We start from the raw sequence: 26,622 nt of genomic DNA, 5'->3' as shown, positions 1-26,622 counted from the left end.
GAGAAAGGAGAGAGGAGTAGAGAGAGGAGAGGAGAAAGGAGAGAGGAGAGGAGAGGAGGGGATAAAGGAGAGGAGAAGAGAGGAAAAAGAAGAGGAGAGGAGTAGAGAGAGGAGAGGATAAAGAAGAGGATAGGAGAGGAGATGAAATGATGGGAGAGGACAAAGAAGAGGAGAGGAGAGGAGAGGAGAGGAGAAGAGAGGAGAGGAGAGGAGAGGAGGGGAGAGGAGAGGAGGGGGGAGGAAATGATGGGAGAGGACAAAGAAGAGGAGAGGAGAGGAGAAGAGAGGAGAGGAGAGGAGGGGAGAGGAAATGATGGGAGAGGAGAGGAGAGGAGAGGAGAGGAGAGGAGGGGAGAGGAAATGATGGGAGAGGAGAGGAGAGGAGAGGAGGGGAGAGGACAAAGAAGAGGAAAGGAGAGGAGTGGAGAGGAGAGGATAAAGAAGAGGAGAGGAGGGGAGACGAGAGGAGGGGAGAGGAAATGATGGGAGAGGACAAATAAGAGGAGAGGAGAGGAAGGGAGGGGAGAGGACAAAGAAGAGGAGAGGAGAGGAGTGGAGAGGATAAAGAAGAGGAGAGGAGAGGAGAGGAGAGGAAATGATGGGAGAGGAAAAAGAAGAGGAGAGGAGACGAGAGGAGGGGAGAGGAGAGGACAAAGAAGTGGAGAGGAGAAGAGAATGCAAAAAACACAAAAACGAGGAGAGGAAAGACAAGACGTTAGATGAGGTGAGATGCCTTACAAAAGGAACGAGGAAACAAGACAAAAAGAGGACAGACAACACTAGTCAGGGAATAAACTAAAAAAAAAAACAAAATGTAAATGTGATGAGAAGGAAGGCATTAGAAAACAAGTGGAAGAGAAAGAAAGGGTGGTGCATATACTGAGCTATTTATTCTAAAGACAAGAGTGGTGTGGATCAAGAGCAGCACACAACAAGTTAAAATCACAGATTTAAAAATAAAGAAATAACATAACACTTTGAGCAAACAGTACGACTGCAAACTGCATCTCGGCTCTGATTGAGCGCCATGGCTCTGGCTTTATTTATGCATTAAAATCAGCCAATACATGCATGAATTCAACCCTGACTGCTTCAAAAGCCCATGAATGCTGCATCCATGCAGCCCAAACAAATTCCTCTCTCATTAAACATTCAGGCTGGAAAGAGCTCGGAGAAAAATAAGGCAAAACAGCTGGTCCTCTAGAGCTGAATGAGAACTCAAGAAGAGGAGGAAAAGGAAAAAGAGAGGGAGAGAGAGAAAAAAGTGTGCACGTGTGCACTAAAGGACCGCAGGTCTTTCCACAAGAGCAACCATGAAGTGAGGATTTAAGTGTGTGTAAGATGAGGACAGATTTTAGCAGTCAAATCAGTCACACACATGCACACACACACACACACACACACACACACACACAGACAGAAACAGCTATGTCAAGACTTCATCATGCACCCATGAGTGGTCAATACACCAGCCCATTAAAGAGCACTAATGCTGTTTCACAGCCTATCTGTACATTTACAAGCAGCGAAGGGGCTACATTGGCAGTCTGTTTACAAGAGGTGTGTGTCTGTGTGTCTTTGAGAGTCTGCAGGCTGAATCTGAGACATGCTCCAGACCAGACATTAATGCAGCTCTCCACTACAAAGTGCTGTACTGCAGTGTGACTGTGTTGAACAGAATTAACTGAGTCGAGAGGTTATTTAATGTTGGAGTGTGTAAAGTCATCAAATGGAATTGCAGAAATAATGGCTGTTTCCAAACGTTTTTTTTTTCCAAACATTTCCAATGTTCTGATGTGTATTACCTGAATAAAGGATATGATTTGAAATCATGGGTGTTTAGTTCGGTAGAGGCTTTTTTTTTTCAGTCAGTTACCCAATATTTTATAGGGTATTAACCAAACTCTATATTGTAAAGACATTACACAGATTGTAAGTGTTAGTAGTTATTAATAAAATGGTAGGGTTATGGGGGCCGTTCTTCGTACGTTGCTTAAAACATCCGAGATCAAATGAGACATCCAAGATAATCTCATCGTGCTCATCATGATCCAGCTAATTGGGTTCTTCGATCACTCCTGCCGGTTATGATTAGTATAGCTGGATTGAGTCATCTGCGCATTCTCGCATTGGTTTAAAAGGGGACATGTATCGATAGCAGAAACAGTGATCAGCAACGCTGCTATTGGCTGTTTAGCATGGCCAAAGAACACGCCCAGTTTTTCTCCCATGCAGAACAAGAGCTTTTAATGGAAGGTAATGCCGAATTTCAGTCTTTAATTAAAAGCCAGGAGAGAGTGCTGGCAAAAGTAGCAGACAAATGAAATGCATTTGTGGTGGCCAATTGTAGATGTTTTAATAACTTATTATTATTATTTTATTTTTATATTCATAATTTCATCATTACTTTGTAAAGTCAGAGTCACCACACTACTGTATAATGAACATGGTGAAAGTGAAGTACAAAAATATTCTACTTAATGGTAATTTTTACTAGGCCTTATATAATAGGCATACTAGTCTCTTTTAAAAAGGCACTGTTAAATAAATGATTGTCTGTTTATAAAAGACCCTTGGGTTGAAGGTGAATTGCCCTGCTGTGAAGGGCATCCCTGGATTCAGCTCTTCCAGACCCACATCAGGGACCAGTAGCAGCAACACCTTCATCACTGGGAAACGGGATTTAAATGATCTTTGAACACTGTGAAATTATTTGTTGGTACATTAAATGAAGTAGACCTATAATCCAAATTGGCTGGTTTAGTCATTTCAACTGTTAAAGGGTTAGTTCACCCAAAAATGAAAATTCTGTCAGTATTTACTCACCCTCATGTTGTTCCAACCCCGTAAGACCTTCGTTCATCTTCGCAACACAAATTAAGATATTTAAGATATTAAGATCGCTCCTGCATACAGTCCATAGGCTTCTTGAGGGACTGGCTCTTGCTGTCCCCGAAAAGTCATTAAAGACATCGTTAAAATAGTCCAAGTGACTACAGGGGCTCAATCTTAAGTTTATCAAACGACGAGAACACTTTTGTGCGCAAAAAAACAACAAAAATAACGACTTTATTTCAACTATTCACTTCCTTCTCCATGAGCCTGTAAGTCAGTTAACGTAGTGTGATTGCGTAGAGCTACGTCACACGTAGGCTCACTATTGGCCGACGCTGGTCATGTGTGTGTGATGCGTGTGACGTACAATAACAGAAGCTTACGCTATTAAACTAGTAACCTGACTCGCGCAGAGGGAGAAATAAACGAATAGTTGAAATAAAGTCGTTATTTTTGTTGTTTTTTTGCGCACAAAAGTGTTCTCGTCGTTTGATAAACTTAAGATTGAGCCCCTGTAGTCACTTGGACTATTTTAACGATGTCTTTAATGACTTTTCGGGGACAGCAAGAGCCAGTCCCTCAAGAAGCCTATGGACTGTATGCAGGAGCGATCTTAATATCTTAAATATCTTAATTTGTGTTCCGAAGATGAACGAAGGTCTTACGGGGTTGGAACAACATGAGGGTGAGTAAATACTGACAGAATTTTCATTTTTGGGGGAACTAACCCTTTAAATCTTGAGTAAAGATAAATTGCTTTGACTTGTGAAAGTAAAAACTGATAAACTTATGTTAATGTAAAAATATTTTTCCATGAGTTATTAATCACTTTGCACTGGAGAGTGAAGAAAACTTCTCAGATGACTGTCCTTTGGAGAAAGTACTTTAATTTAATTAATGGCTTTAATTGATTTCTACTTGTGCCAATGCCTATTATTTCTGACAGGAGTCTACATGTACAGACGAGTCTGCACACAGCAGTGATACAGGGGTGGGCAGTGTAGAGCATGTGTGACACAAACGACACAGGGTGAAATTCGTTCCCTATTTGAGTCTTCAACAAAAAATAGAGTATTTTGAAAAAACAAAAATCAGGGGGAGAAATAGAACTTAACTAAGAAAAAATTGCACTAGAAATAGAGTTGCTTCAAAATAAACTTCAGAGTAAAATACACTATTTCACACAGAGTACTATTGCTGACCTTGCATGATATCTAACTGGATATATGACTGGATAACTGGCTTTTCTTTACAAAGAACTATTGAAATAAAACTCAAGGAACTAAGCAAATTTGTCTTGTCATTTATTTTAGGCTTAATTAAACAATTATGTTTTTCTTTTTCTGATGTTGGCAATGTTGTGTAATATGGCACATGTAATGTCACAGGCCCTGTCAGGTGCAACCCTCAGGCTTTTCAGACCTAGAAATCTTCCCTTTAGTTGGCTAAAGCTCATTTCATTGTGTGCCCGTGTCCTAGAGATGCATTGTAACTGCGGTCTGGGGTTTGGGTCAGGGAATGGGGTCATAAAACACCTGTCTCCATGCAGGATCACCTGTATAATGGAATTATTGCAATTATTGAGTCATGCACAGATCCTGGCCATTTTGCTTTCAAACCGATTTGTGATATGGAACATGGTCACACACCATCTAAGATATAATATTACTAATCTGTAATATAAAAAATTGTAATAGTAACTTGGCTGCATATTTACATTGTAAGCCTTACATTCTGTTCACAAAATGCCTTCATTGAGGCCTTGATGGGAACATGTGTGTAGTCTACAGTGTATGGCACCAATCACATAAGTTAAGCCTGAGGGACACACTGTAAGTCGGCATTGTCATCATGATTCCATTTATTATCTTCATTAAAAATTATAATATACCCTACACTGTAAAAAAATCTTGATGGTTTAACTTAAAAAAGTAAGTAACCTGGTTGCCTTAAAATTTTAAGTTCATTGAACTGGAAAAAGTGAGTTAATACAATGAAGGAGAATGATTTAATCATCAGAAACTCAAAATGATATGTTATCTGAACTAAATAAATTATTGAAGTTGATTTGACAAAAGAAAAACAATGTTGTGATTACTACACTTTGAAAAAATAGTGCTGGTTTAACTTAAAAAAGTAAGTAACCTGGGTTGCCTTAAAATTAAGCTGATTGAACTGGAAAAAGTGAGTAAATACAATGAAGGAGATTAATTGAATCATCAGAAACTCAAAATAATAAGTTATCTCAACTAAATAAATTATTATAAAGTTGATTTGACAAAAGAAAATATGTTGTGATCACAAATCTTGAAAATATTGTTTTACAGTGTACCTAAGTTGGCAAAAAAAAAACAAAAAAAAACTAAAAGCGCCAGGTAAACTTTGCGAATGGCACGACAGAAAGCTTATTAAGTTCTCCACATCTCCAATAGTGTAAAGGAAGCCACTCGCAAAGAATTTTAGGAAAACTCACTCTATTGGTTGAACCAGAAGTTGATTTGTCGTCTCTCTCAAGGGTGATCCTTAAAAATGCCACGGTGTTTCAGAAAGTAAATCCGGCTTTTTTATAGTTGTCTCTGCACAATAAACTGCATTTTTTGCATTTTAGCTTCAAACATGACACAGCAGCTTTAAAAAGAACAAATCTGAGAAATGATTCTTTTGGACCATTGTTTTAGAGGACCAAGTCTAATTTATGTTTCTTGAGTGGATGGTGGAAAAGCCAAAGGGGTTTTACTTGAAAACTACTGCCAAATCAATAAATCCATTGTGACATCTATTATAGGCAGCTAGGTGAAAAGATATAGGCAAATGTTTCTGTCAGGACTTTAGTGGTTACAGGCCCGTCACTATTTCTGTGGATGTGGCTATTCAAGTATTACATAATAAAACGTCTTCAGCTACAACAACAATAACTTTAAATAACACATTATCTTTTTAAAAATTAAAAAAAAAAAAATTTTTATTCCCCCTTATTTTTTTAATATTTTTTTTATTTATTTATTTTTTTTGTGTACGTGTGTATGAGGGTATGTGTATGTGTATATGTAGGTATGTATGTATATATTTTTGTATGTGGATGCATGTATGTATGTATGTATATATATATGAATGTATGTCTATGTATATGTATGTATATATGTATGGATATATGGGTTTGTGTGTATACATGCAGATATGTGTGTATGAATATGTATGCACGTGTATGGGTTTATACGTGTAGGTAAGAGAGATATAGATGCATCCGTATTGCCATCTGTCGATTTTGATTGTATATTTGTATATGTTGGCTCACTTTTCTCCTTTTGTATTATTATTTTGTTTGTTTGTATGTTCATTTGTTTGTTTGTTTGTTTTTTCTCTTACTGTTATGTTTGTTTACTTGTACTCTTTTTTTTATATTGATTCCTTAATAAAAAAATACAAATAAAAAATAACACATTATCTTAAGACATGTGAATCAGGAATTAAGCTGAGTGTGTGTAAGACTGAGCCGGGCTTACCTTCCCCTGGCCAAAGACTCAAGACTATTGTGAAATTCTCTCACTCAAACCACTGTCTGCTGCTTCTGATTGCTTTTAGAGAGAAAACTTGACCGTAACTACTGGTCTAAGATCCCCTTTCACCGTAATAACAGCATATTTGGCAAACGATTCAGTGTGTGTCTGTGTTTGTTCTCTGAAAAACCACAAGGCTTTCAGTTCGCGAAGTGTTTTAGCAGCGTTGAGCAGTATACAATCACTTCAAATTAAAAGTCATTTGTGAATGTAGATGTTTTATTAACAAATAAGTTATGTGTAGTTGGTGCAGTGACATAGAACTTGAAACTATTTCCAAGGAATTCTATTTAAATGTGTTTTTAAATGGGAAGTGCATCTCCTCAGACTTACCCTGGAGTTGGTTCAACGTCCACCGATGAAGAGAAGATTAATATTTAACGCATTATTATACAAAACGGAACTTGAATCATAATTAGGCTATATATAGGCGCGCCGCTTTCAAATATTTGAATGGGGAGTGAGTACACTCAAAGTTTTTTGTTGTAAATCAATATGCTACAGATTGCTATTTGGTATGTATTGTCTTTATTATTGTGTTGTTTGAAAATTTAATTGAAAGCTTTCGTGCCTCGGGTTTGTAGGACGGACAATCTTGTGTCTTGGTGCTAATTTAGAACTATAGTAATAATACATATGAGATGTTATCGTTTTGGCGAAAGTCTGTTTCTCAGATCTTAAAAATGTGTGCACCCTATGAAAACAAAATACTCCCCCATTCTATATGTTCTGCCGAAGGCTAGCACGCACATATTCTCTGCAGGCACATGAGTAATACCAGTGTTTCACCATCAAATCAATAACTGAAGGGTTTGAAGTTATGATGCTACATTTGTTTGTTGTTGAAGATTTGGTTTCAATCAGAAACACATCAGATTGCAGAAGTAAAATGGGCTGCAAACAGCACTTTGTGTTGACTTCAAACTGATTACCCTGTTCGAAAGTACAAGAAAACAAGTCCTCTCAGCGGACCAATCAAAGGGTCCGAAAATCACCGGCGGTGCTGCGATACTTGAGAGCGGCATGAAACCATTCGTGCAACGGTGAGCGATGTTCAACATTAATTTGTGTCACTCAACATCTCAAGGTCTCACTCAATCCAAAAGCCATAAATGAAGTCTTCGAGGGAGAATATTTGACAAATGAGTGAGCATTAGAGTGAAGAGTGACAATACTAGGCTACAGAGAGGGAAAATTCCACTGTGATTCAAGAGTGTGAGATCAAGGGGTGAGCGTCAGACTGAGAAGTGATTTTATGCGAGATGTGAGAGTGTCATATGGAGGCGTCAGAGTATTAGATTGAGTAAAAATATGAGAACGTTTGAGTGAGCTGTTAGTGTACCAGACGGTGTTAGACTAGAGGAAGAAATTAGACTGTGAAAATGTGGACTAAAGGCAGTATTAAGGGGATCAGAATGTGGGATGTTTTTCTGAGGAAGTGCGTCTGTCCATATATAAATCGAAACACGCATTATTAGTTTTGACATTTAAACACTGGAATCAAAACATGAAAATCACCTAACTGTATTATTGCATGTATATTCGTTTTTTTTCTTTTTCTTAGCATATTCTGTAAAAATTGAGGGGACAAACAAACAAACAAAAGAAAAACGAGAAAAATAATCTACCATAATAATAATAAAAAAAACACATTTCCAGTTTACTAACTCAAGTTTTGATTATGCACATTAATTAGAGTGTGTGTTGATTTTTTTAATAAGGGAGATAACACCCATTTTCTCTAATTAACATCCATTTTAATTACCCATTTAAACCAAATAAATACAATTAAGTAATCGGTAATAAAAAATAACAATAGAATTTATCAACTATATATATATATATATATATATATATATATATATATATATTAGGGTAAGAAAGTCCAGCCCGTTCTCATCCTTTAACGTCATATAGAACGCTATATGCAAAAACGGCGCTATACTACGCACATGGCTCCCTTTATCGTTAATATAACACGCGAACCCAAGACGTTATAAATCCTTTAGCGTGAATATGACACGTACACCCTACCCCACACCTAAACTTAGCCCTCACAGCACGTGTTATATTAACGATAACGGGTGCCATGTGCGTAGTATAGCGCCGTTTTGACACTAGCGTTCTATATGACGTTAAAGGATGAGAATGCGTTGGAAAGTCTCACTTGTTTTTATCACAAATTATATTGTCATCATAACAATTTGAAAAAAAAAATAACATGAAATTCATAATATATTAGTATTTTTTTTTTCTTTTTTTCTTTACTGTAAGCAGCACTTGAGCAGCATGAAGAAAATCAAGTATCATCAAGTATCTTGACATACAGAAAATGTTAACTGTAAATCTCAGGAGGTCAAATTAAATATATGCTCCGAAATAAAATAAGTACTTGTACCAATGAGACAAGACCAAAATGTGTAAATATTTGTTAATTTCTAATTCTATACCATTCAAAACGTTGGGGTTGTAAGATTTGTCTAATTTTTATAATTATTATATATAATAATATATAATAATCATAATTATTTTAAAGAAATATCTCATGCTCAGTAAAACAGTAACATTGTGAAAATAAACGATTTAAAATATATTATAAAATGTGGCTTATTCACGTGATGTCAAAGCTGAATTTCCAGCATCATTACGCCAGTCTTCAGCGTCACATGATCCTTCAAAAGTCATACTAAATTATTTGATGCTCAAGAAACATTTCGTATTATTATCAAAGTTGAAAACAGTTTCTTAATATTTTTGTGGAAACTGTGAGACATTTTTTTCAAATTCTTTGAGGAATAGAAAGTTTGATTCACCATTTATTTGAAATGGGAACCTGTTGTAACATTATGAATGTATATATTTATAGTCTCTCTCTCTTTCTCTCTCTCTCTGTGTGTGTGTGTGTGTGTGGGGAGTATAAAATCGTTACAACTAGCCTCAGTCTCCCTTATAAACACAGTCTATGCATCCATCCACACACACACACACACCAGCGGCGAGAACAGCAGAAATGAGAAACAGAATTATGTGCTCTGTGTGAGTATGTGTTATTTGTGGCACACTTTAATGGCAACACAAGGCGATCAATGAGCCCATAGAGGAACGAAGGCTTCCTTATTTCTCCAAATTGCCCGCGCTAGCAGCAGCACAACCTTGATAACACTCAATTGATTATTAATGCATTATTAATCCAGAGCCAGGTCACAGAGACAGCTGGAGGCACTCATGCACACACACACACACACACACACACACACACAACACATTGATGAAGCAGCTCCGTGCTCGGGGCCAAAACGTGTCCAATGGAACACTGAGTACATCACATCAATTCACAGCAGCAGAACCAGGCAAATTAAACACGGGAAATACAGCGGCCACTAAATACACCTGGACAAGCAAACGCTGCACGCTTCCCTGCTCTCTAGGCCTGGCACGGGCCCCGCAGAGAGGCAGATGGTGCGGTGGTGTCAGAGTGGAAGGGCACTAGCTGGACAGACCCCTGCTACATCCCCCGTCCACAGGCCTCAGGCCCACCGTATCCACACCAGCTTTACTGCCACATGGGTCCCTTTATCTAGCACACACACACAGTCAACTCACATGCATCCACACTGGCCCATTTATAGAGGCAGAAGTGCCAGAATAACTTCAAATGGCACTTCTAACTTAAAGGTATCCATCTGTAGTCAATAAATGGATTGTTTAATAAATGGTTAATTGGAAATGGTTAATTAAAGCGCGTGTTTTTAATAGGTCCGCACCAAAGAAAAATCCTCAAGATGGGTATTGACACCGATTTTCACAAATTGATTCAATTCACAAGCTCTTGATTTGATTTGATTCAGATTTTGATTCAATATCAATTCGGTGCATATCATTTTCTCAAAATCTCTCAATGCTGTAAACATACATGTAAGTTAAGTTAATTCAGCATTTCATTAAAGGTTACATTTAACAACAAAGTCCACATTCAACTGCCATTTATTTTTGGATATAATAATCAAAACTGAGCGGCAGAATTTGAAAGCTCAGGCTTATTAAATATAACAAAGCACAAGGCTTATTGGGACTATTAGAAGGTATGCTACGAATGATAAGTGCAGAAAACAGAAAATAGCAAAGACTAAAAGGCTATTTTGGAATTTAAGATTCAATAGCGGTTTATCAAATGCACTTCAAAATGGAAGCAGGGATTCATCTGTGGGGAAGCACATGTCTTAAAGTGTAGTTAAACGCAGCCGTCAGTAGTAACATATCTGCCTTAATGGCAAAGACAACAGTAGGCTTCTCGTCCGCCCCCTCGTGTACAGAATTTACCTCAATTGTAACAGAAAATGTATGCATTGTACTTGTGTACTAATCTGGTTTTATGTAAATGAACCATATCTGAAATTCCAACAAAAACAACAACAAATTCTGAAATGATCTGAAGAGAAATAGGTGGAGTACCAACCCTGTGCAGAGGGGCTGATGTTGCTCAGGGCGATGGTGCACGTGAAGAGGATCCAGAGAGAGAGAGCCATGCTGTGGACGGAGCGAAGGGTGGTGAGGGGAGTGCGGTCAGCGGGCGCTTGAATGTGGGGCACTCCTTCCCTCACGCCCTCTCGCTGATGGAGAACCTGGTGAGAAGAGAACCAGAGAGACAAATTAGAAAGAGAGATCAATACTAATAGCAGGACCGAAATTCTCACTGTCGGCCATTCCCTTCTGCGGCTCAATAAAATAAAATAAGAACCCCAGTAATTCTGTTCATTCAGTCAAAGCGAGATGCCAACTGTTGCCCTGACCGGACCCATGTTTTCTGGCTCTGCACGGCCCTTTTCATGTCGCACTGATTCAACATAATTGAGTGGAGCTGTTGTCGCACACTTGGCGGCGGTCAAGTGGAGTTACACGTGCTAGAGCTGAAGGGCGGCCATTTTGTTCCGTGCTAAGATGTCAAAATGTGTTTCCTTGTGTGTCGAAAAATGTGTCGTTTTTTGCTAATAATTCATAAGTAACCAGATAAGCAAAAGCAAAACATGCTGTTTGAATAGATAGTTGTGAGAATTGTCTAGACTGAGGCTAGAAAAATGCAAACAATACAATACTAGCTCGATTCCATGTGTTGTTATATTCTAAAATGAGTCCAAATGCAATTCATTAGCAGGTGTTTAATTAACGTCACCGTGTATGTCAATTTACTCTTTTAGGTCGACAGTTGTCATCGTGGAGCAGTCGTTTGAAAAGAATCTGTGTGAACAGTAGGTTTTTTTTCTGGAATTCGGTCCATTCTGTCAAAACGAGACAGAATTTGCAAACTCGGCGGCAGTCAGGTGGAGTTAGAGAGCTGAATGGCGGCCATTTTGTTCTTGAACTAAAATGGCAACACCTGTTCCTTGTCAAACACAACTATCCTGTGTGGTTGTTTGCCAATAATTTAGTAGTAACAAACAAACCAAAACATATGCTGCTATATGAAGCCAGAAACATGTAAAAGACAAGCAATCTTGATTTTTCAAGATTTTCCAAACGCAATCCATTACCAGCTATTAGTGCAATCTGTCCCGGCCTACGGTCAATTTACTCTTTTAGGCTGACTATTGTAATGGTGGAGAGATCATTCGAAGATAATCTGAGTTAAATAGAAATAGTCCATTTTGTTGCCCATTTTATATCACACTTCCAAGTGGCAGAAGTGCAAACTTGGCGGCGGTCAGCTGCAGTTAGATGGCTAGAGCTGAAGGGCGGCCATTTTGTTCTGTGCTAACATGTCAACATCTCTTCCCTGGTGTCGTTGTTCACCTATAATCCAGTAGTAACCAAATAAACAAAAGCGAAACATATCATGTTCTGTGAATTCCAATGAATTGTTTGGACTGAGGCCCAAAACATACTCTATGCGATTACGTGAAAGGAAAGATCACTTTCAAAAATGAAAAGCCAGTTTTCGCATCCAGGTAAACTGTAAATATAGTTTTTCTGTTGAAGCTCTGACCTGATCCATGTTTTCTGGCTCCACACAGCCTATTTCACATCACACTTAGTCAAAATAATTGAGAGGAGCTCTCGACGCACACTTGACATCGGTCAGGTACAGTTAGACGGCTAGAGCTGAATGGCGGCCATTTTGTTCTGCACTAACACAGCAACAGCTGTTCCCTGGCAAACACTTCAGTTCCAGTCATTTCAGAGCTTGATTGGACGTGACGTGCTACATATGCATGGATGTGAACGTACGGCTGTCCGCCGGACATGCACCATGCAAACACCAAGAGTGGCCATTCTGTGCACGTTTAGACGAGAGAGATATGCAAAGGTATAAAGAGGCTCAGGAAGTGTGTGTGAGAGAGAGAGTGGACAGTTTTCGAGTCAGTACTGCCAGAGGGCTCACACATCTCATTTGCCTAATGAAATAAATCACAGTCTGGAAGTTTCTTTCATTTGTTCTTGGAGGCTGCTCTTCCTTCAGGGCTGAAAAGAAAAAACGACAGAAATGCATTGAATTATTAGAGCTAATGCTGCCCCTGCTGTGCGTTCAGAAAGAACAGACAGACCGTACAGTGCGTTTATAGGGAGGAGAACCTGTGTGTGTGTGTGTGTGTGTGTGTGCCTGTGTGTCTCTTCAAGGGGATTTGCTTTGATCCCCATAACCCTCTGCCCACTCTTTTCATTGATCTTCCCTAGTCATAGATGTGAAAAATAGATTGCCAATAATAAAAATTTGAAGAATTCTTCAACTGAAGACTAAAATAAAAACAGGGATGTTTATACAAACACACAGGTACTCTAAATGATTTGAATACTTAGCTAATAATATTTACAATCCCATAACCCATAAACCCCTCACAGAAAACTTTCTGAGCTTTCCCACTCATGTTGGAAAGTGTTTGGCCAATTTTGGTCCCGTAATGTAGGCCAGACCACTAAACACAGACAGTAATGTAACAGATTGTTCAGATACAATCACCAAGGTTGAGTCAAGCTTGCAACCTATTTAACTTTCATAATTGGACCAACTTTCAAGTAAAACAGAATATTCAGTGGGATATAATGAAATCAAGTGCTGCATTTTGGCTAATTGAAAATAGATAAATAATATATTTTTGTTAATTACTTTCCTGCATGGCCTTGGTTACATCAGAAAAGAAAATCAATTTAGAAGCACAAAAAGTTTGAAAAAAAAAACAAAAACAGAATCATGCATAATTAGACCAGGGACATTTGATTTTCGAATGTCTTTGAGAGAAATCTCTTTTGCTCACCAAGGCAGCATTTACTGTATTTGATTAAAAATACAGTAAAAACAGGACATATCATGAACATCTTTTTCCATGTTTAAGTGCTATAATCAGGTGCCCAGTGCATCTTCCAACCCAGAAAACATGAAACATTAAAGCAGCACTATGCAACTTTTTCAACGTTTATAATATTTTTCCCTTGCGATGGCACATCGACTTACAATAGATTGAATGACAGGTCTGCCATAGCCTGACAGAGTTTGTATCGCTTTTACTGGCACTCTGTAACTTTGGGGTGCGGGTAGGAAACCAAGCACAAAAAGAACTACAAAATTCGACTGCTTTACGCCATACGTCACTTCCCCCACTTCCTCAAATTCCGACGTGAGAGCCCAACAAGTGTTTTTTTCCTCTGTATGTTGTCATTGCTGAAGCAGCAAGTAAAACCAAGAAGCCAAAGGTTTTGTCGGAGGACAGTAGAAAGAGAAAAAGGGAGAGTGGCAAAATATAAAGCTGGACGGGGATCAATATTGGTCCAGCATTAGCTCGCTGGCGTGACCCAAAGGGGGGGAGGGGTGCCCGACCGATCCAAGAGGTCCTCGCTCCTAAAGGTAAAACTTTTGGGGTAGGCCAAAATGAGCGAACGAGTGATTTTTTTATGGTCCGGTGCATCAATCTTCCCCCGCCTAGCAAATGTGAAGTGCGTCAGAAACAGAGCACGTATGTGATCAGTTTATTGTTAGTAATGTGTTGTGTAGCTTCGTCCCTCGCCACATCCAATGTAGACCGCATTGCTTTCTTTTGAGGGCGCTTAACACACTCAAGCATCCCTGTAGAGCCAAGTCATGTTTGTTATTTATTTTTCTGGTGAAAGTGTCTTGCCTCAGGCTATAATGCAAATCGATTTTTTAAATGTGCAGATTCACTGCAGCTTGATATTATAATATTGACGATATAGCTATTATCTACCACACAGACATGGAATTAGCATATCCATTATGTAAAACAGTAGCCAACAGGCTAACGTTACTATAAAGACGCTGGCTTGTAAACGTGAGCTACGCGATCTTTTGACGTTTGGACATGCAGAAATATATGACAATGTACCTTGGATGAAGACATCTCACACAAGATGTGAGAACTCCTTCCTTCTGCAGAATTCAGCGGTATCGCTTGTCAACAAATGCACGCGTGTATTCCTAGTGTAACCATGGCAGATTTTGCGACAGTAGTAGAAGACAATACTGTTTCCCAACTGTAGGGGGACCCCGAGAGCAAAATTCCAAAAATGTCATAATGCCGCTTTAAATTTTGCTCTCCGTCTGATGTAGGAAAGGGGATCAGGAGATCTTATTATAAATTAAACGTGTAAAATTGCATAATATTAATATTAAATTTGCACCCGGCGTCACCATTTGGTTTTTGCAACAGTGTAACCAGATCTAACGTAATGGCAAATGTTTGAGCAAAGCATGCAAACTGTTCTGTCGTCTCTGCAAAGATGAGCACTAACCACTGTTTAGTGTCCCAGCCTCAGATGAGACAAGAGAGCAGTGGATTAATTTTATTTTCAACAGAAATCCCCCAGAAACAGAGCAGCAGCTCATTTGCATTTAAAGGGACACACAAAAAAGAAAGCACTTTGACAAGCTATAATAAATGATCTGGGAGGGTATTTTGAGCTGAAATTTCACAGACACATTCTGGGGACTACCATATATATTTATATTACATCTTGTGAGTAGGGGCATAATATGTCACCTTTAAAATAACAGTTTTGTAGAAACCGTGATACGTTTATTTCAGGATTCTTTGATGATAACTTGATATGAGGGGGCGGGACAAAATTGGACGTTATTTATTTATTGATTGATTTTTTACAAATGCCCTTGAGTACAAGATGAATCATCAAAACGACTTCAGGGGTTCTTTAAAAAAATCATCAATTTTGATTTCACGTTCTTGCACACCCCGTGGAAAGTCAAGTTTGGCAGCCCTTTCGCACATCCTTTGATCCATCCCATTCCGTTCTCTCTTCCTACTCTCTCCTTCGTTTATTCCAGTCATCACTCCATCCTCCCTCTCTCCTCCCCATGACCTTCTCTGATATTTACCCTCCTCTCCTGTGGCACAGCAAAACCCCACAGCCACTGGCACGAGAGAAGAGAGTGACCAATAAAATCGGCCATAACAGAGAAAACAGCCCGCTCGCGTGCGGGCAGGTCAAAGCATCAAAGTCCGGGAGGTAGAAAAGGGAAAACAAACATGGGAAGTATGCACAGAGCCCTTCCTCCTGCTGTCTGCATGTTACTAATGGTCAAAAAATGCTCCCCTCCCGGGAGGCTCCACCATATCTATTTTTTCCCCTCGCTTTTGTAGCTGTTAATAAGAAAAAAATTGTCTTTCAACCTCTCTCTTTTGATCTCGCTTCTATATGCACTTGGTACAATGGCTCTCCCGCGGTCCCAGCTGATAAAGGACGGATGGGAAAGACAGAGAGAGAGAGAGAGAGACAGGGTAGAGAGCAAAAGAATAAGGTACAGCAGGCGGTCCTGGGAGGCTGTGCTGGTTGAGAGGGGAGCAGTGCAGTGTGGGTATTCACTATGAGCTTGCCTTAGGGCAGTGACTGACCTTTTGCTCTGATCTGATCCACCATTATCATCAGTGTTGCTGTTCCAGTGAAGAGGATGGTAATATTTCTCCCAATACAGAGAGATAGGAGGATAGGCTCTTGCTCGAATCCAGGGGATCCCACAGGAAAGAAAAATCAATTAATCTCTTTGACGTCTCAGTGGTTTCTCCTAGACGTTAAAAGGAGAGCAAATTAAAGTTTCTTCTTAAAGTTTGGATAAATCGGAAGTAGCGACAGATATTTTCTATATAAATCGAATTGGTGAAAAAAAAGGTAGGGCGGGGACTGAGGACGGAGGGAGATTTGAATGTGAGCTTGGAGTTGATTGAAAGAAAGGGGTGGAGTTTGATTGTAGAAGTCCAGTAAATGTCACTAGAGAGAAGTTTCAATGGAAGAAAACTTTTTAACTTTATGTAATTTAAAAAATTACATATTTGAAAGTTTTTTTTCCTTTCGCTTTTTCCTTCCATTTTGTTTCATGCCTTAAAATAGCTTGAATGTAATTCGACACCCTTGCCTCATTTAGTATACGCGGTTATATGCAATATGCAAATTAGCCCCGCCTCCACTCACTCACACCAGCTCAGAGATCCACTGATTGACGATCACACGTTGACCTGATTGGCTACAAGGTAGATTTAAAACTGTATTTTCGAGACTATAAACAACACGTAACATTTGAACAACATTAAAAACTTGATTTGCACCATAGGGGGACTTTAAATGAAATGTGCATGATGACTTGTTCAGAATATCAATAACATGCATTTCAAAAATAATTCTCGGATTCAACTCCTCTGAAGACTCAAAATGTTTCTTCTTGTGATCTTAACGACTATTTACAATGAAAGACACCAAAGCTTTCATTTCCTTGTCCTGGTTTTGTATACATTTATTGCAAAAAAAAAAAAAAAAACCCTTAAAAATGCAATTCACACATACAATGACTTCATATGTAAGAATAAGAACCTTAATAGCGGAAAAGGTAAAAAAAAAAAAATTGTTTAAATAATGATTAAGATGTGTAAAAGAGAGTTCACAACTCCTTTTATGTTCTTCAAGATGAGCTACAAAATAACGACATCTTAACAATAAAATGGATAGAGAAAAAAATAATAAACTAAGAGAGGAAGATGTATGAATGATGTGCATTTGAACATCTATTTATCTGGAGACAGCCTTGATCCAAGGCGAATAATAACCTAATTATCCAGTTACATTAGATCATTACTATAATCACCAAGATCATTATTATCTATTTGCTTAGCAGACTCACTCATCTAGCACGACGTGCCATACATCTATTTTACACAAGCCGCAGGTTGCTCGGAACCGCTCACTGCTTCGTTCGATAATTTATGTTCATTTATTTTGAGGCAAGAAGCAATTGCCCACTACACAGTGCCAATTTTTTATCGCAAAACCACATGGTGAACATGGAAAAAAAACAAACTATATTAACAATTAAGGGAATTGTATGGCTTAATGATGTTTTTACATGTTTGCTAAGCACTTGCATCATTGAAGCTTTATATCTGTACTATCCATCTTATTTTTCAATGCAAAAGAAAGAGATCCTGTGAATGTGTGCCACTTTATTATAGAGCTACTGTATAAGTAACTAGAAGAATAACAAAATGCAATAAACAGTAAAACTATTTAAATATCATGATAACAAATGCCTCTTCATAGCATAGCATAGCATAGCATAGCTTAGCATAACGGACTGTTTTTGTGCAGCTAAAATAATTGGAAGTGGAAGCCACATATAAAATAAGCTCTGATGTTAAAAAAAAAACAGGCAACCTGTGACAGGCATATGTAAATAAGGTAATTTATATTATGTTCAGCTTAAACCTTCATCCTCAGTAACCTCACACTCGGCGGACCTTGAAAAAGCACCCCATTAGCATAACTCATGTAGCGCAGTGCAAACGTAAACAGTGTGCGTAAATAAACATCGCTATCAGCTTTAGCAATTAACTCTTAGTGAATTTCCTTCATATGTTTTTTTTTACATTTTTATTTACTGTTTGGGTTGTGGTTCCCTGTTTGCAGTTATCAGCGGCTACATTAACGCTACGTAAACTTAGCTACTGCTTATCTCGTAAATGGCGGTCTGGCACTTTGTGGTTATTCGGCTTTCAGGCAAGCACAATGCAAGGATAATGACAGCATCTTCATCTCTTAGAAAGCAGAGAGAGACGGATCGTTCACTCGGACCGGTCAGGAACGCTAGATTAAATTGCTACGATTAGCCGTCCGAGCCGTTAGCGCACGGCTGGGAAACGAGCTTCCAGAGGTGTAATTCATTTATTAGCCTCTTGACCCCCTTTAAAGTAATCACCCCTCAAATGGAGATAATCAGCAGATTCTTGCTTTGTCAAATCCGGAGACATGCCGTGAAATACCATTGTCTCCGGCACACCTCCGTCAGCGCAAGTCTCCGTATCGTTCTATGCCCTTTACCATCAAACTCCTGTTTTACCAGACCAAATTATGACAGTCACCGGTAAATTCAATTTAATGAGATGCAAATTTGGTAAAAGGACAATTTGGGCCGCTCAGGTTGATGTCGTTATGCATGTCAGAAATCCCTCATTAGCAGACGCCTATGAATCGGATTACTGAATAATGAGGGTGGGTTACCCTCAATCTTTCCACTGAATTTGACAGAGGGCTTTATCTGTGTCCAATGTATTCATCCTGTCTAATGCGCAAGGTGATTCAGTTAAAGCTCAGCAGACTGGTATGGTGGACTGGTGTGTGTATCCCCGAATTAGCTCCTGATCTCCATAATTGATCTATAAATCTACTCTGACACTGTGGTTCGTCGTACTGCCATTTACATCAAGAGTAATAAAGCGTGGTGCATCTTACAGACGCCGCCCATGAAAGTGTCCTAACACGGCAGGCTCACATGCTCCCTTAATAGTAATAAGACTCCCTGTTTCTTACACGGAGCCTGACACAAAGCTTCCGGAGACGTATTACTCTAATTCTCCCATAAGCGAGCATCGCGGTCCCCTGCTCTGTTTTGGAGGTGCGATTTACATAGGCACTCCAGCCGACAGAGTCTCATTTGTCACTAAGCTTTCCTTTATGGAGTGGGGCTCAATAATTCCTCCGCATAATCCACAATAAATTGCACTTCTAAAAGCCTCAGACCCTTCCCTGGGGAACAGCGTAGGTTTAACTCAGGGGTCGACAACCTTTGGTGCACGTGCCAATGGAGGCTAATGGCGGACGGTGGGGTAATCATTGGTACGTGAGCTGAAAGAGAGCGAGAGAGATTAATATTACATGTTGTTATTGTGGGTTTTGTTGTGCGAGTCAATCGCATCTCCCGTTTAACTTTTGCACACTGCCTGTTTATTTAGTTATGAGGAGTATATGGGAAGAGAAACACTCAAAAGAGTGCTCATGCAACCGATGGCAAAGCAGACCAGAACAATAACAGCAAATTTTGGACGAAGGGATAATCGATAAGTCTTTTTAAGTGGAATAACTGATAAGCCTCGATTTATGATTTGTGAGCCTTACAACAAAAACTTCAGATATAATCCAACATATGCAGCGAATACAGCGAGGAAGAGCAAAGAAAACATTGTTATTTTTCACAAAAATCATTTATAGCCTTCTTTCAACCCTTAACTTTTAATATCTTACATTTCTGAAGCCAATTTACTTTGTAAATATTTAAAACATCTATTGAGAATTAATGCATGAACAATGCAAACAATTCATACTATAATTTTAACAACCTGTATATAGGAATATCTCGTGATTGCCAAGAAAAAAAATTGCACTTAAAATAAAATATTTTTATATAAAAAAAAAATAATAATATTTTTATAAAATAAAAAACAGAAAATATTTTCCTCAAGTAACATTTAAGATCACATATGATTGACTATATGGAAAAATTGAATACTCACACAATACAGTACATTTATGATGATTTTGTGGTGACATATTATACTCATATTTATTTATAATTTTGATGACATGCAGTAAATGTCATAATGGTATGTGATTGTTATTCCACTTGTCCTAAACCGGCCTCATTATTCTTAACAGGACTTTTCCGAAATGTTGCTGTCCTAAATTATATGAATAATAAGAGATGCAACCAACAACTTAATGTAAGTCACCTTATTCCCATTCACTACTGAATAAACTTTAATTTCCATTTTCCACAGCAGAAGACAATTAATGCACATACATTTATAGAAAGAAAGTGGAACATTATCTAAAATGTTACCGTTTGCATTTACCCTGACAGTCTATACAGTATATGCTACAATCCATGTTTATATTTTTTTCAAGAAAAATGCAAAATATACATGATTTATAAAGAGTTACACAAAAGCACTGCTATTTCTTGAAGACTACATTGTCATAATTAAAAGAAACACTAGTTTGCCTGAAGCTAATTTAACACAATTTAATAAAAAATTCCAACATTTACATTATTTACCATAGCTAAAGTCTATTTCCCTTTCCCTTATGAGGTACTTAATGTGCAATACAATGCGCTGAAGAAGAACTGCTCAGTTTTGCCAGATTTAATTAAACAAGGAAAATGTCATTTGGAATGCAGTTCCAAATGACACTTTTCATTGTATATTTACCATTTAATAATTATAATCAGTAATATCTTATAGTCGGAATCAACATCGTAAATGATTAAGATCCGAAATATATATCTTAAATCGAAATCGAAATGTGAAAACATTATACATTTTTATTTTCTCTTGTGTCTTTGTGCCAAAAGCAGTCATAATTTAATTGTTCCACTTAAATTTAATCCTGTCAGCTCAAGTGTTGAAACAGAGCTGCTGACAAGTAAATGTGGGCGATTCAGTTTTTAGTTTCTAACGTCCACTGATTTCAGAACGGGCCACTTCTGCAGTTTGACAATAATAAACGAAACCAATAGACTGGGGAGAGGTTTGAGTTTTGAAAGAAAAAACATTTATGTCTTGTGACATGAGTCTGCTTTAAAAATCTTTCATGCATGCACAGAGGACATACAAAGTTACAGTGTTACAGATTTTACCACAAAAACACAGGCAGAAGATTTATTCTTAGAAGATTTTCGCTCTTTGCCTAACAGTTACAGGTAAGAGCTACCTTTACAGTTAAAGTGATTGTTCACTTTGAAATTAATTTTTGATATGTTTTAGCTTACCTCAAGGGCATCCAAGGTGTAGGTGTCTTTGTTTCCACAGTATTTTCAATTTTGATATTTTTAGTCATTTAATGGTCAAGTCTATGGTTACCACCTCAAAGAGCATGCACAGAGAAGGCCAAATTAAACATGATTTATTGAGTCGTAAATGTGAGTACAGATTCATGGCATAAGACACGAAACGAGCGGTTTGAATGAGAAAACGAACATCGCTTGTACCTCTTATTATAACAGACAAAAAAGTGCCCGCTCCCTCAGATCACTTGGACGTGGCTGTGGTTACAAGAGGTGAAAACGATATTAATACTTTGTTTTCTCACACAAACCGCTCATTTCGTGTCTTAGGCCATCAATGTGTACTTACATTTACGAGTCACTTTTAATTTAATTTTGACTTCTCTGTGCATGCTCTTTGAGGTGGTGACCATAGACCTGCATTATATGACTGACAGAAAAGAACGGTTTGACCTGAAAATATCAAAATTGAAAAAACTGCGGAAACAAAGGCACCTACATCTTGGATGCCCTTGAGGTAAACTATAATATACCAAAAATTAACTATCCCTTTAAGTTTAAAAACTTAAAAATTAGCATCTTTAACATCTCTAGTTAGTCTTTTAAGTGTTGAGTTCATATAGTTCTGAAAAACAAACTAGCTTAGCAAATACATGTTTTAAATTTAAACTCTTCCAGGACAACGTACCAAAAATACTGATGACTCGCAATGCAATGACGTGATTATCCCGATGTTTGGCTAATGAAATACTCTCTAGAATGAGCATATCTACTCTAACTACAACAAACTGCCTCTAGCTAGCATTAGCAAGTAGCTAGCAGAGGCCTTCAGTATGCTGTTTCACTAAGAAATACATCAACACTGGGAAAACACAGAAATCTGTATCAACAATAGCTATTTCCAGCATCCTTCATTTTAAATTCAGCCCTGGTTTTCTTTTTCTTTGATGCTCATATCATCTCAGATGACAGAAAAGCTTTAATCCACAACACTAACACAACGTCACACGTCCAGCTCGAGCAAACCGCACATCACACATTCTCCCACACAGCCAAGTTAACAAATCAGAATCTTCACACAAACAAAATTACAAATCATTTGTGCCTAACAAACATTTTCTAATGTTTCACTCGCTATGCTAACTACGCTAACTGTGTAGCTCGTACTGACACGAGCGTATGCTGGCCAGCTAAGACGAACACTGCTTTATTCTCAGTGCTAATTATTCTACCGCATCCTTCATTTTGGTGTGCTGACTGTGTTAAGCACTGTGTGCGGCTACAGTAGTGCCGCTAGTTTTTTGCCATCATAATGACACCATTGTGCGAGCGGTGGGCAAATGGAACATGAGAGTGGCTGTAATGGGGCATGTATCAGGCAGAATGTGTTTGATTACTGGCTCTGAGAGAGAGGTGCACCCGAGAGCGAACACAAGCTCATCTCAAACCGCGCAGAAGAGAAAGAAGCAGAAGAAAGACATTAGAAAGAGCAGGGACAAGGAACAAGGATACAAAAAAAGAACAGAGTGCGGTCACACTTTAGATTATGGTACAAATTGACTATTAGCTATGTGTTTTTCCCTTAATAAACTCCTTATTGGCTTCTTATTGATACTAGTAAGTGATAGTAGTTGTTGTGATGGTTATGAGGGGTAGGGTTATGGGATCTTGAATATGGTAATGCAGAATATAAATTAATATAAGTACTAATAAACAGTCGATATGCTAGGAAAAGGCAACTATAGTGAATAATATGTGCCCAATCTAAAGTAATTTAATCTGATCTAATCTAATGTGCACCAACTCAGAGTGCGCGCTTTAAGAGAAAGGAAATGAAGTCTGATGAGAATCAAGATGAATGAGTGAATCTCACAAAACCAAGTTAATGCCACTGTTGTCTTTCAGGTACACTGCAGTGCCATGGATATACCAGTATGTTATCATGGTATAACCGATCATAATTGTACCATACCACCCTCTGTGTAACAGACATCCTGTAGAAAAGAGATCAGTAAAAGCTCTATAATATATATATATATATATATATATATATATATATATATATATATATATATATATATATATATATATATATTATAGAGCTTTTACTGATGACTTCAGTATAATTTCTTAATTTCTTCAGTGTAATTTCTCAGTGTAAAAAATAAGCATATTTCCTCAAGGATATTGTCACTGTCCTGCAAAATCTAATTTTTGTGAGCTAAAACACAGTACAATGCATTGCATAAATCAAAATAAAGGTAAACACCTGTGAAATATCAATAGAGAAAATTCCTTTTTAAGGAATTTTATATTAACCTGGTAGATTGATATTTCTTCCACTTTATTAATATTCATATTAATAAGTTAATAATAATATTAACTTCCGTCTTTTTAAGTGGAAGTTGATAACTGATATATTGGCCAATAAATCTAAGCCTTGATATATGATTTGTGAGCCTTACAACAAAAACTTCAGATAAAATCCAACATATGCAGCGAATACAGCGAGGAACAGTAAAGAAAACATTATAACTTTTCGCAAAAAGAGATATTTTTCCCCAAAAATCATTTATAGCCTGCTTCCAACCCTTAACTTTAAATATTATTACATTTCTAAAGCCAATTTATCTAAAACATCCATTGAGAATTAACGCATAAACCATGCAAACAATTCATCCTATAATTTAAACAACCTGTATATGAAAATCTTCATGTCAAAAATATTTTCCTCAAGTAACATTTGAGATCACAAATTATTGACTTTGTGGAAAAATCGAATACAGTACATTTATGATGATTTTGTGGTGACACAAAATCAAGCAGCACTGTAGACTAATTTCTAATTTATATTTACATAATGTATAATAATTATGATGACATGCAGTTAATGTCATAATAATAGTATGTGATTGTTATTCCACTTGTCCTAAACCAGCCTCATTATTCTTAACAGCAATATATCCATGTTAAGAAGATAAGTTAGATAGATTCATGTTAGATAGGTAGATTGAGATTTCTTCACTTTATTCATATTTAAATTGCATTGCTTATGCACACGTAAAATAACGCGATAGTCAACTTTAAACAGAATATACATTTAAAACTGCCAAATCTTATCGAAATTAAATGTCGACCCTGGAAGATGTGCAGAACTGTACCTAATTAAGTTGTATTGCAAGTTCAGCTATTAATACAACAAAATATTATGGGGGCGATAAAGGTTTTTGTGAAAATTATCAAAAATGCTGCCTCTGGCTGGTATCTTACAACAACAACAACAACAAAAACTGGCAGGGAAAGCATTAATGTGATATTTTCATGATAATTAAAAAAAAATCTGCTTAGTTCTCATTGAACAGTGAAAATCTCTCGATCACTCATAGTCATAAACACACTCCTTCACCTGTGCTAGCGTTGAGGGAGCGAGTCTGACATCCAGCATCACTGCGTTAATTATGAAGTCTTTCCAATGAGGACGTTCCCTAGTGCCCTTCACTCACTACTGCATCTCAATTTTCTCACAAGGCTCAAGCATATATGGAGTCACACGGGGGAGTCTACATGCAAGCAGGAAATTGCATGTGATTTGAAATGAGCCCAATTTACGGGGAGGGATGTGCGATAATTCATCGCACGAGGGAAGCGAGCTTGTCACTGCTTATTTCAGTGATGCAACAGGCCACGGCTCCAGCCGTCACTGCCAGCCCAAAGAGCAAGAGCGCTAGTCACCTCACCTCACCCTGCTGTCTCGTCTCGCTAACATGTGGCTCTGTTTGCTTTCTGTCACCTCCCTCTCGAAGTTCATCTTAGATTCCACATTATTAGAACATAACTGCAAAGTATGCATAGCACGACATTACCACAGCACACAACTCTATAATTGGAGAACAGTCTAGGAATGAGATCAAATGAGAAGATAAAAAAACCCCACTAATTACTACACTGACGGTTATGAACATACAGCGTGATGGCATCAGTTATTAACTAATACGTGTGTGAAACAATATGACAGAACAAAGGTAACTCTATGAGGAACAAAAAGAGCAATTACACCCAAGAAAAATTTTCTCCAAGAAAAATTTAAAAAACGGAAAATGGAAAATGGCAGTGAGCAATCATAGAAATATAGGAAAGGAAAATCATGATGGATATGTCTTGAACAAAGCAACATTTTCTCCTAGACAGCATGGCGAGCAAATGGAGATGATCAATCATTAATGTACAATGGTTAAAAAGAAGGAAAAAATAAATGAGATCTCGTTAATATCTCGATTCCTTCTTCTAGCAAATGAGAGCATTCGAAGACATTTCACAGTTGAGATCTCTTTAAAAAAAATTCAATTTCTTCAAGACAGCAATGAGGTAACTTGAGAGCAATTCAAGATTTTACTTTTTTGTTCCGAAGTAAAACTACATGATGGGAACCCCTAAAAAGCTCTATTTAGTGGCTTTCGCACCAGAGGAACCCTTAACTATTGGAGGAAGTACCTGCTTTTTTGATGTTCGCACCGCATGAACTGGGAATGATTTTAGTTCTAGGAACGCCTTTTGTGAAAACTAAATTAGCTCCTACTTCAGAATAGGGTTTAACCCAGGACTATAGGGACTACCATTGACGTACGTGTCCGTTGATTGGCCGAATGCATGCCTTGCAAAGCAACAGCATCGGCCATTTTAAAAGAATCTGTGTAAACACACAGTTTACATATACTTACTCCACTAAAGCTGAAATAGATGGTCTAGGCACTTCTCAACCCACGGAGAAAACCCAACGTGATTTTCCAACGCATTCTCATCCCAGGGCGTCATATAGTGATGCTTTTGACAATGCGTATACATCCAACGTATAAAGAGATCCAACGTATAACGTATCCACATGGCACCCTTTAGCATCAATATAACATTCTTCGGTTATGGGTAGGTTTAGGTCTGGGGTAGGGTTATGGTAAGACCACTAGGAGGCGCCTTCTGGCCCATATATATTTGCGTCTCATATTGACGCTAAAGGGTGCCGTGTGTGTTGGATGTATACGCATTGTCAAAAACGTCAGTATATGACGCCTTGGGATGAGAAAGGGCTGGACTTTCAGTCTGATGGCAGACAGTTTCAAAAATGTAAATGTTTAGGCTGGCTTGCCTCAGTGGTCTAACAGCGCTCGTCAA

General features: G+C 38.0%; 1 protein-coding gene across 2 annotated transcripts in view; it reads right to left on the bottom strand.

Moving 5' to 3' along the window:
- The window catches only part of adgrl1a (adhesion G protein-coupled receptor L1a), a 232,828-nt gene that overhangs the window by 139,344 nt on the left and 66,862 nt on the right, over positions 1-26,622 (bottom strand). For both annotated transcript variants that reach the window (XM_089128282.1, XM_089128281.1), the window contains exon 2: positions 10,849-11,014. In XM_089128282.1, the coding sequence (XP_088984408.1) occupies positions 10,849-10,918 (70 nt within the window). In that variant the 5' untranslated portion in view covers positions 10,919-11,014. The remainder of the gene's footprint in view (positions 1-10,848; positions 11,015-26,622) is intronic.

The sequence above is a fragment of the Pimephales promelas genome, chromosome 3 (assembly GCF_988280905.1).
Source record: "Pimephales promelas chromosome 3, fPimPro1.hap1.1, whole genome shotgun sequence".
In the NCBI taxonomy this organism is placed as follows: domain Eukaryota; kingdom Metazoa; phylum Chordata; class Actinopteri; order Cypriniformes; family Leuciscidae; genus Pimephales; species Pimephales promelas.
This window is presented reverse-complemented; position numbering and strand designations above follow the sequence as displayed.